We start from the raw sequence: 12,329 nt of genomic DNA, 5'->3' as shown, positions 1-12,329 counted from the left end.
GAGCTTTCTAATTGAATAGTGATTCCGATTTTCTGCAAATCTGAACCAAGCCTCCCAAACTAAGACTGACAGATTAGAACTGATTTGTGATACAGATTCATCACATTCACTCAAGACATAACAGAAGTGAAAAATGAAAATTCAGTCATCAATCACAACAGCTGTCAGGAAAGACTGCATATTTTGAACTCATGTTTTCAAAGACAAAAACATCAATTCATCAGACTAACCTTAGCTCCTCAGAAAGGATAGGTAAATATAGTTTGTATATCTAGTTTGCAAATATTAAATAGAAGCTTTACATTTCAGTCAGAAAAATGTATCAATCACAATGATTTACCTTGTAAATTTCAGTTTATTGCCCTAGCAACTACACAGCTGACACTCAGAAAATTGTGGATATGTCACAATGCGGTTTTACCATTTTAAGTGACTATTGTCAACGAGTATACTTAAGCACTTTCAGTATGAAAAATGAAGTTTACATACAGTAGAAAAAGTCACATTCATTTTAGTATAACTGATACCGATACAATAACCAAGAAAGGTACCATTAGGCATCAGTCAAATTTCCCATCATGTTATCCAACATATACAGATCATGTAAATGCTTATAGTAATGACAAACTCAGTAAACAAGTTTAAAGTTTTTGAAACATTTTAGTACCAACCAGCACATCAATACTCAGGCACTAATGCTAACAAATAGGGTTTCCATGGTTGGTGTTAAATTGCAAGTTATGTTCTTTGTGTAACTATTTTTATGGTATACATTAGCTAATGTTAGGTAGCAAAGTCATTTGTGCAATTTTAACTTGCTAACTTTTTGGAAATCACAGATTCAATATTATAGTCATACTCCAACACTATTATAAGGTGGATAACTAAAAATGTTATAATTGATAAAACATTTTAGTTGAAGACTATTTCCACCACTTGTTAACCAGCAAGTTGTTCTGTCAATATATAAAATGAAAATTTAACAGATTCCAATTCAATTTAACTGTTGCTGTGATAGAACATCCAAGAACAATGGAAAATTGGTTACTTGGAATTAGTTTCTGAAAATGTAGATTTCTTTGAAAAAAAAACTATCAGATCATTGTTTTTAAAATCAAAAAAGGTTTGAGTCTGTCTTAGCCGACAAGGTGTTAATGGATGTTGAAGCTTCGAAGCTTTTCAAGTTGGTGAGTTCCTAGCTAACCACACTATAATGGAAACCCAAGCAAACAAAATGCCATTTCAATCTTTGGCACCTACAGTGGTCAATATTCACAAAATGAACAGTTTAATAAAGTAGAACAATAATATAAATCAAAATGGCAAAAAAAGGCTGCTGAACACTTCACAGGAGTGCAAAGTTGTAATTCTAGTGTAGTAGAAAGTAATCAGAACAAAAACAAATGCAAACGATTAAAGCCTAAATCAGAGCAGATGGAGTATCAGCTGAAATTCACTTAAAAGCAAAATAGTTATAACCCAGGTCACAAGGTTCAAGTGCAAAACCTCATTATGAGGTAAACTTTTCACAAAATGCAACATTGAGACACAATTCCACACAGTGGCATTTCCAAAATGCCATTTTACCTGCTAACCTTTGGCTGGTGAACAGGATAACTTGTCATATTTTTTGAAATACCGAGCAAGTAATATCCTTTTACATTTCAATAACATTTTTATCTTTGTTGTACATCTATGCTATAAAATGTTATGCAGAATTGTGCTTTCTGTGAAAAATGTGAATTAAAAAGGCTGTTTTAGTTTACAATCTAAAAACATCAAACCTACATTTAGCCAACACACATTTTTCTTTATTAACTATTTGTTTAGTGTTTTTTTAAACTTAAAATTATATGTTTACAAAAAACCTTCATATTTTTGTATTTTTAATAAGACCAATCCTTATATTTACCCACGTACTTGTTGCCTGCAATTACCAACACTCCATATGAATGCGTGAGTCCATTTTAATCTGTGCTATGCTGAGTCATTGCATCACTCTAATTTTTGCCATCGAATCAAATGTCTGAAAAAGTAAACACATCATCCTGTTCAATCTGTTCTCAATTGCCTGCTTTGGTCATTTATGAAAAACATAAATGACTGATGAATTAAAATAGGAATTGAAACTGAGCATGAACAATTAAAGCATATTTATTGAATTATCTTTACATTATTTGTGTACTACAGGATTTTAATTACTTCATATGTCAAGCTGGAAGGAGTGGGTTTTGGGACTTGTTTAGTTGCCTATACAGGCAGTAAAATCTTCATGAAGAAAAACAGCAAATGAAATACAAACCATTTGTTATAATTACTGTTATTAAAATGGTTCAGAATTGTTGAGACCAGTAGCTTGACACTTTGGGAAATGAATCAAAATGAAAAATATACTATATAATTCTAAGTGAATTAGCAGAGAGAAACCTGTCGGTGCAGCCCTGCCAGCAGCAGTAAGTATGAAAACCTGCAAAAAGTTAAGTTAAAGTTTTTATTTTTTACTTTCCCCCCCCCCCAGTGATTCAATAGATAAGGGTCTTGTAAATATTTTTGGAATTTCCCCCCCTCTTCCAAGGCCTCTCTTGCAGCACTCCCGGTCCCGGACTAAATTTGGCAAAACTCGCGTTTTTGTGCCGCGAATGCTTGTGCAAAGTCCCTCTTACCGAGACGTAAAGGCTGAAAATTCGGGCTAAAAACAGCAGCGCAGCGAAAACAGAAAGTTTCACGTATCGCTACCGGTTGACGAAAAACCCCGAAAGCCAAAAATCTAGCCCAAGGATGCATTTTCTAAGTGCACGAGCCATTCAAGAATTAAGGGCCAAGAACTTAAGCTAGTTATAACTACAAGTACCAGGAATCCAAATATAGTAGTTTGATTAAAAACACTTACATTTATATAGCACCTTTCACGATCACCGGACGTCTCAAAGCGCTTTACAGCCAATTAAGTACATTTTGAAGTGTAGTCACGGTTGTAATGTGGGAAATTAAGTCCTATACAACTGTGGGAAACCCTTTTCATTAATCCTACCAGCAATGTGTGTTTGCCCGTTGAATGCTATTCGATTTTGTATGCCACAGGTAGGATACCAAACTAAAAATTCCAGGGATCCGTAATAATTTCACAGCCTTTTGGACAATCGTGTGATCTCTTCATGCTAATCTATTTAACCACCACCAGCAGTTTATTGCATTTATTCAAATGTGTGACCTTGGAACATCTACTCAAGGAAGGCATAGGACAAGCATTGGTGTGGATTTATGGATTAGAAATTGGACTGAAATAATGACATTCAAGCTGCTGTTCATCATTTTAAGAAGTTATTAGCACTTTTTAATTTGTACTCTGTGTAGGTGGTTTTTAATCACAATTCTCACTGATGTACTGAGCAGGTAAGAGCTCTGGTTGTTTGCAGGACCAAAATGTTAATTGGAGAAATACTACAATATTGCTGATGGGAGACTGTCAAAAATTGGTATCAAGGCGACAGATTCCCACTCGAAGAATGAAGGGGGAAACTTAGAACAACTTTTTTGCATGCAGAGAATCATTAGAGCATGGTTGTTGTGATAGACTACATCATCCTTTAAAGGGAACAGGTTAATTATTTGAAAATGAAGAATGTAGAAGGATACAGGGAAAGGGCTGGGGAAATAGGTTAGAGTAGATACCTCCAGTTGAAAAGGCAGCACCAACACAGGCTCTATGGGTCAAATGGCATCCTTCTATGCAGTCATTTATATAAGAAAGGCAAACAAACTACCTTGAAGCAGGTAATTATCATTTGGGAAGGTGTATCCACTGGGCCAAAATAGCTGATATGTAAAACAAATGTAGGGGATTGGAGGCTTCCATGTGTCATATTGTTCTAAGATAAATTTTCCTCAAGTGACAGTGCTGGTACTTTGAAACAAATTGTGTTTAGTAGAAAAAGTTAACATTACATCAATAAGTTTGTTAATTTGAATGTAATCCATTTTTAGCACAATTGTAATGACCATTAAAAATAAGCCATTATGTACTATATGTTTTGCTGGCATCTGCTAACTTATATTGTACAAAACAAAAAAATGCGTAATCCAATCAGGATTTTTTTCAGACAAGTACCATCTGCTAATAACTGGATAATGTGCATGCGTTCCACTGTCCCTATTTAACGTGCTAGAAAATAACACTAAGAAAAATCTATTGACTACTCACTGATGTATACAATACAATAGACACAAATTTCAGGTAACTGTCCTCTTTTGTGGCACATAATTATACAAAGAGGCTCCTCTTGTTTTGTTCCTCAATTTACTTATCACAACTTTCCAACAGATGCTGACCATAGACCTCGCTACAGTGATTTTCTTTTCTTGCAAGGTCATCAGCCAAAGGTCGCACGGACAAGATGGCATACGCCTTTCAACAAGACCAATGCCAGTTTGTTCAAAAACTGAACAGAGCAAATTGTTTGTCAAGAAAATTTAACATTGAATTTTGTGAGACTAACTGCACAATTCACACAGAAGTAGTGTGAATTATAGCCCAACTATAGGCAGCCAGCAGAAGTTTAACTTCTTAAAATAAGTTTTTCTTGCCTTTTCCTTCCAAACTTGCCAAAGCGACAAAATTAGGGGTAAACAATTGTTCCCCAATTGGTATCCCATATAATTAATGTCCTTGGTAGCAAGCAAGTTGGTAATATTAGCTGAATAGGAGTTCAACAATGTGATCCTTCAAGTAAAACTTAGAATCATAGAATGATACAGCACAAAAGCAACCCATTAAGATTGGAATTGTAAGTACGATAAATATCTTTTTACTTTGGCAGTTTTTTCCCCTAGTTTTAAGTTCTATCAACCTAATTGCTATAGTTATAATTTTGTTGTTTCTGCTGCAGTTGTGAATGTAGTAATGGCATTGCCACTTGTAAGAGATCGAAACACATTAAGATCGCTAGGTTGACTTTCAATTCACAAAGCTGACAAAAAGATACCATTGTATCAGACATTAAGTTACCATATCATTTAAGAAGTCAGCTTTTTTCGGTGTTTTACACGGATGTTGTTGCTTCCTTAAGGACATTACCAGGTGCTTGTTTTGTTTATATACCCCTTGAACACTTTCATTTTTCTAACACAGATGTAGAAAAAGAGTAGCCCACTTTGTAAACTCTTCACATTTTCTATGTGCAAACTGTACTGCATGTTCTGTATACAATACGAGAGTTATATAATGCAGCAGAATTATTTTGGCAACACAGCAGCTCTTGTAGCAAATTAACTACAAGTCCTAGGTTAGCTTAAAAACAAAACTGGATCTTCCATCTCATGGAATGGAATAGAGCTTGCCTGGCTTTCTCCAGAGTCCGAGTCATATGGGGCGTCAGGTAGCTCCATAAAACTGTAAGCTATCTGGTCATCTTCCATTTCTGATCTATCTTGGCAACTGGTGTCTGAGTATTCCTCTTCGTCCACGTTATTGAAATCCTGTGGAATAAACAGCATCTCTGGGTAATTTCTGCTGACCAGGTCACTTGTCGTCTGCAGAGAAATTTTCCGAAAAGCTAAGAGATGCATATGGGAGAACTTCACATATTTGTACCTTTTGAATCCCAGAGATTCAATGGCAGTTTTCCAACTCTTAATCATATAGGCATGACGGTTTTGGTGAGAGGAATCAGGTGTGATTATAAGGAGCAAACCATGGAGTGCAAGAAGTTCATGGGCTTTCTTACAGCAGATCCAGCGTTGGTAAGGGGCAGGAAAGTAAGACAGCAGAAGAGAAAAAACAACAACATGGAACAGCTCTCCTGGAAGGGAGTCAATGGGATTTTTTAGCTGTTTGAGAAAGGCATCTATTGTATCTTGAGCAAGCTGGAGGGGCTGCTGCAACTGAAGGTTGAGGAAATCACACTTGTATACACTCTGCAAAACAAAAAAGAAATTTTCAAGATTATTCTATATTATGGTTTAGAAATGGTTTGTCAAATCTTTGTAAGGTGGTGCATAATGCTATTATGCAACAGTTTGTCATGAACTTTGCAATATATACCTTGTACTCACATTTTAGCACAATTTTACTGGCTGGAGAAATATTGTATTAAAGACTGCCATCAAGAAATATTAATTTGAATAATACCATTTGTAAAAGTCAGCTTCTATTTAATGTGTTTTAATGAACGGGGGAATGTTGAGAAATTTGTCACACTAGTGTCTTTACTACTTTGGAGTTCCATTATAGACCATTCCATTATGTCCCACTCAAGCCTTCCATTACATCTTGCTCAAAACAAAATTGCACAAGTCTGCCATAGATTTTAACAGCTTTATGGTAGATGTGCTGATGTATTATGTATGTGTAAATGTCGTAATAACATTTTTTGGGGAAATTAACTACTTATCATCAATATATACTATAATGAAGAATTTGATTTTGCTTTGCTTATTAAGGGGAGGGAAAATAAAACATCCTGCTTCAGCATTTTAAACAGAATAGAAATCAATTGCTGGTTGCCAGCTTCAAAAGTCTGACCTCTGAAATGATTTGTCATTCACAAACACAACTTACATTGCTATAGCACTTAATACATACATAAAGACATCTCAGAGTAATTCACAAGGTATGGACTGTAAGTGGATACTGACCAGGAGGACATTTTCATTCTCTAAAATTCTAATTCAGGATGCTAAAATTGTGTAACTGTTAATAATCTTCAAAAATTGATGAAAATTCAAGATTTGATGTCAACTGATATTAGAACAAAGTTTTATATTATCTGTATTATATGTAAACTTTAATACACTACAAATATATCTTCCACATGTGCATGTGTAACTCTTTGAACATGCATCAGTCAACCAGACTGAAGGTGACCTAAAGTAGCTGTAAACAGATTTTGCATTATTGTGAATATATTGAATTTTAAGATCAATGAAGTAATTACATACAAACATCTAACTTTTATTACATTTGGAACGTGCTGTTGCATTTTACGGAAAAGTTCCAGGTAACCCTTTTCCGATGATGCTTCTAGCCAACACTGGCCTAATTGAACGTTATATGTGATATTCTTATTGCTACAGCTGCTCTCTGACTACTGCAGTTCCAAACTTTGGCTACTGGATGGTGCTGCAGAGCAATTCCCATGATTATATACTGATATTCCCCATTGTGAGGAGGGACTCTGCCAACCATATTGGTTACCCTTACTTGCTGAGTCCCAGGTAAGTGTTTAAATATTATTTTTAAAATTTACTACTACTTTTAAAGTTTTAGCTTTCCTTCATTTTTCTCCATGATAGATTATCAGTGATGTAACTCCACATGGCTACCTACCGCTTACCTGGATGGACAGTTGCAGGTCCAGGTCCCCTTCGCCCATTGATGCTCCTCGACTGCCGCTGATTGCCCTTCAACCTTGCGTGACTCTTTCACGTGCTCACCTCTTTCCAACTCCCCAACGTCCCCTGTTCAGCTGTTCCTGGGCCTGCAACCACCAGTACACCTCAAGTTCCCCACTCGTGGGCCTTTCAACAACTCTACCTCACTTCTTTTCCTACTTGTACAGTTCCCTTCAGCTGCTGTTGTTGCCTCTTTACAGCCTTTGTGGGTCTCTTACTGCGCTATTCTGCCCAGCTCCCATCCCTCCCATGACCGTGGACAAGGCCATGGATCATTTACTAGTAGTAAATAAGTTTAAAATGAGAAACAATACCATACTGAAGCAATGACATTTTACTTGTAGCAAAATAAATCCTTATGTCACCTCGTCAAGTTACATGGTTCAACAATTACTATTTATGCAATCAAATAGTACAACTATTACTACTTGATAAAATCTTATTCTTCAATTGTGGCAACCTTCTTTCCACTGTAACATCCCTATTGGCAACTGCCCTCTGCAACAAATGTTGAGAAATCACAGAAGTTCTTCATATTACCCTGTGAACACACTCCGAAGTCTGTTTCAAGGTAGCAACACATTTCAGGGCTGAAATATTAACACACTTGTGCTTCGTTCTTATAGTTTCTGTTCTAATTGCAACAGCACAATGCATTATTGCTTCATAACACTCTGCAGATTGATGATATCCCATATATTATTGAGGATGTTGAGAAACACTGGGCTGGATTTTACGGACTTCGGCGGGTCCGTGGTGGACCCCGACCTCATTGCAGGCTCCATCCTGGCCTCTGAAATGAATTTACTGTGATTGGGCTTGTTTAGCCCGCTCAGCGTATTTCCTAACCAATTAGAGGAAGTGGGTCTGGTGACGTAATTTGATGACACGCCATCAGCCAGTTTCCTTAAAGGACCCATGGCCAACTTTCTTTTGACATTTGTGCTGTCAGTGTTCTACAGCACTTGAGGTGCTGCAAACACTGACGAGCACTGCACAGAGGTGCAGGGCTGCACCCAGTCTCTCCCATGACTTCCTCCATATGCTCGAGGGAGTCACAGCACACAGGGAGGTCCTCTTCCCTTCCCATGGGGGGGGGGGGGGGGGGGGGGGGGGAGAGGGGGAGAAAAGAGACCAATACAGCCTGGTTGCACATTGCAGACGAGGACACCAGCGGGGATGTGGTCAGGAGGACCTGGGTGCAGTGCCGCAAATGTTTCAATGATCTCAGTAAATCATGAAACATTAGTACAAAGCCACGCTCATCACAACCCCATCACTCTGCTTTCACGACCCTACTCCTGCATATCCTTACTCACACCAACTTACCTTGCACCTCCACCCATCACTCTATCTACATTATCACATCCCCAACTCATTAGCCACTCCTCACACTCACCTTCATCCTAGTGCAATCATATCACCTAACAACACACGAGGGGGTAGGCAGTTGGGTGTTTTATGCAATGTTCATGCAAAATTTGTGTTATTCTGGTGTCAAACATTGAAACCTTTATTTTCAACACTTTGCATTCTTGGACAGATGTGTGCGCACCTTTGGAAGTGGCTTAGGTGATTTGCAGTGAATGGTGAGACATAACGGTACACCCCGCAATTCTGATGAGTGTGAAAGGAATGGCTTGGGCATTGTAGGGATGCCTTATAGTGTTGGTGTGGGGTAGTGCCAATCTGTTGCATCATGTGGCAGCCATGGTGTACAGTGTCAAGTGAAGTAAATCTGGCCATGGTGAGGCCATCCCTGGCAGCAATGTGGTCAGGTGCTGATGCCCTGTGCAGCATCAGTTGATTGTGGAAAAGTTTGGTGTTGTTGCTGTTGTGCCTGGCGATGCTGGTGTTGGGGCTGATCATGGTGGGATTCTGAGGACCAAGGTGAGAGTGTTTCAAGGGCACCGATGCTAATGGAATAGATGACAGAGGCGATGTCAATGGTGGGAGAGATAATGAGGTTAGATTGGATGGAGACTTGTGTAAAGACTTGCAGCATCCTGAATCTGCAGTGGAAATGCAGTCTATCTGCTGTCAACTCATCAGCTGATCCAATGCCCACTGACCTCCCACCTCAGCTTCACAGACGAGATCTAGGCACAACGGGAAACCAGTGTGCGACATGTCAAATCCCAAAAGCTGGGGAAAAAACATTGATAAGTGACTGTAAACAAGCCACTAATTATTTTAACTGCCTCCCCCACCGCTGCGTGTCAAATCTGCTCAGCGCTGACAGACACAACAGTTGGTAAAGGTGCATGGCGGTGGGTTCACAGCAGAGTCCCACCCAATCCGCTACCGATCGCACCCACTGATCCCCGGCAAAATCCAGTCCAGTTTAAAAAAAATAATGATTCTTTCACAGAATATGTAGAAAATCATACTCTTGCACACATGGGTACCAAAGAGTAAATCTTTTTCACACGATCAAGATAGAGCACAGAGATCTTACAGTTGTGAAATAATAAACCAACAGGGCATTGTACAATCTGTTAAAAGGTACCAAGTGATAGACTTTAATATATACAGTTAAACCTCTAATTTTACATTACTGGGAAATCAAAATGCAATCGAAAAAAAATGATGTACCTAAATTTAGAATTGAAGATTGTTACAATCCCAAAAATTCCAAACTAAAAATGTTCAATTTTCTGCTTCGATATAGAAACAGGAATAGGCCATTCACACCCTTGAGCCTATCCACCATTCAATGAGATCATGACTGATCTGTATCTTAACTCCATTCACCCGCCTTGGCTCTATGGGCTAGACTTTCCACTTTTGTGCAGATCGGCCAAAAATGGGCATTATTTCCAGCATGGGCGGTAAAAATGGGTTTTGAGATCGCCGGATTATCGCCCTTTTTAAAACCCCAACTTTCCATTTTTGAAAATGGGCGTTTCCGCGAGCGATCTGAAATGGGCATTAGCATTACATTTTTTTGATCTTCTGCCATAAAGTGTCGCCGACCATAGCAACGGCATGGCAGCGCTCATTTCCCGTGTTTCAGGAGTTCAGGGGTCATCATTACATGTGAATAAGAGACAGAGAGAGGGAGCGGTGAGGGATTGAACGCGTGTGTGGGTGTGGTGTGTGTTTCTTTGGCTGTTGTGGGAGAAACAAGGGAGATTCATCAGCAGCAAAAAGCTGACTAAGCACAAAGAAGATAGTTGGCACCGAGTTTTTGTGGAAAAAATAATATTTAACATGGAAGGGATGGAAGAGGCGACCCAGCACGCTGTGGAGACTGAGGACGCTGGTGAAAGCAGTGAGCTGGGAGAGGAACAATTGGGAGGATGCAAAAGAGCAAGGAGGTTCTCAGATGAGGCAAATACCTCCCTCATGCAGGAGGTCGAGTCACGCTGGGGTCAACTGACCCAGGGAGGGCGTGGGAAGCCCACCCCAAAGGCCTACCAGAAGATATGGGCCAACATAGCCGAGGTGGTCTCATCGGCGACCAATGAGGTGCATGAGGGCAACCAATGCCACAAGCGATGGAACGACCTTGTCGGATCCGCCAGAGTAAGTATTACATTTATTTACATATACTTATATAATTGGAATTGTAAGTGTAATGAATGATTAAATCAGATGTGATGTCTTGCACTGAAACCGGGAAGGTTGTAGAAACATAGAAAATAGGTGCACGAGTAGGCCATTCGGCCCTTCTAGCCTGCACCGCCATTCAATGAGTTCATGGCTGAACATGCAACTTCAGTACCCCATTCCTGCTTTCTCGCCATACCCCTTGATCCCCCAGTAGTAAGGACTACATCTAACTCCTTTTTGAATATATTTAGTGAATTGGCCTCAACAACTTTCTGTGGTAGAGAATTCCACAGGTTCACCACTCTCTGGGTGAAGAAGTTTCTCCTCATCTCGGTCCTAAATGGCTTACCCCTTATCCTTAGACTGTGACCCCTGGTTCTGGACTTCCCCAACATTGGGAACATTCTTCCTGCATCTAACCTGTCTAAACCCAAAAAGTATTCAAAGCCTGCAGTCACGGTGTACATCTTTAGGTAAGAATGATAATTTTCACTATAATCATGATTACATCTGTCGGTTATGTGTTGTATCAGTCTCTGTGACAGTACCTAGCAATGATATCACGCAATGATCTCATGCCATGTCGTGCTGTTGTTATCTTTTACAGAAGAAGCATTCGAGGAATAGGGTCGAGCAGAGGTGAACAGGTGGGGGGCCACCAGTCATCATCGACCTCACCGACATCGAGTAGCGGAAGCTGGCACAAGTGGGGACCCACCACGCAAGCAGCACCAGAGCCTGATGTGATGCCATGTGAGTAAAGTATAACCATTGCGTGATGTAAAGTCAATAGATGCCACACCCACTCATCTCCGACCAATATTATATGATAGATGAATCATAAAATTCTTCTCTAAATAATGTCCTCATGAGAAACATTGTAATGCAGAATTTGGTGATGGTCATGAAATGTGATGGCTGTGATGCTTTTGTCACGCATAGGCTGTGTGCAGCGCTGGAGTCACCTTGTGACCCTAGAACCCCGTTCTCCTCTAATAACCTCATTTATGTTTTGCAGCGCGGCCCCATGCAAGAACACAGAGCCCAGAAGGTGGGGGCATGGGGATGGACTCGCCGGACGATCCTCTATCTGGTGCTGAGGAGCACAGATTCTCACCTGCGGATCAGCTGGGTCCCTTCTCAATGGATGACAGTGCCGACTTCGAGGAGCCAGCATCCCCAACCTCCATAATCCATTCAACACCAATGACATCTAGTGCTCCTGCCGCCATTCCCACATCTACCGTGGAGGTACAGGACCCAAGCACCTTGCCACAGGGCACCCCAGGTGTCTCCAGAACGGCACCAACCAAGCGGAGGTTGGTTCGACACGGCAGGTCTGCTCAACGAGGAGTGTTGACATAGGTCAGCAGATCCAACAAACA

General features: G+C 39.9%; 1 protein-coding gene across 6 annotated transcripts in view; it reads right to left on the bottom strand.

Moving 5' to 3' along the window:
• Positions 1-335: 335 nt before the first annotated feature.
• Positions 336-12,329, bottom strand: part of samtor (S-adenosylmethionine sensor upstream of mTORC1) — a 181,564-nt gene continuing 169,570 nt past the window's right edge. For 3 of the 6 annotated variants that reach the window (XM_070900373.1, XM_070900377.1, XM_070900376.1), the window contains one exon: positions 336-5,913. In XM_070900373.1, the coding sequence (XP_070756474.1) occupies positions 5,284-5,913 (630 nt within the window). In that variant the 3' untranslated portion in view covers positions 336-5,283. The remainder of the gene's footprint in view (positions 5,914-12,329) is intronic. The other 3 variants (XR_011596754.1, XM_070900374.1, XM_070900375.1) reach the window with 3 other exon arrangements.

The sequence above is a fragment of the Pristiophorus japonicus genome, chromosome 15, assembly GCF_044704955.1.
Source record: "Pristiophorus japonicus isolate sPriJap1 chromosome 15, sPriJap1.hap1, whole genome shotgun sequence".
Classification (NCBI taxonomy): Eukaryota; Metazoa; Chordata; class Chondrichthyes; family Pristiophoridae; genus Pristiophorus; species Pristiophorus japonicus.
This window is presented reverse-complemented; position numbering and strand designations above follow the sequence as displayed.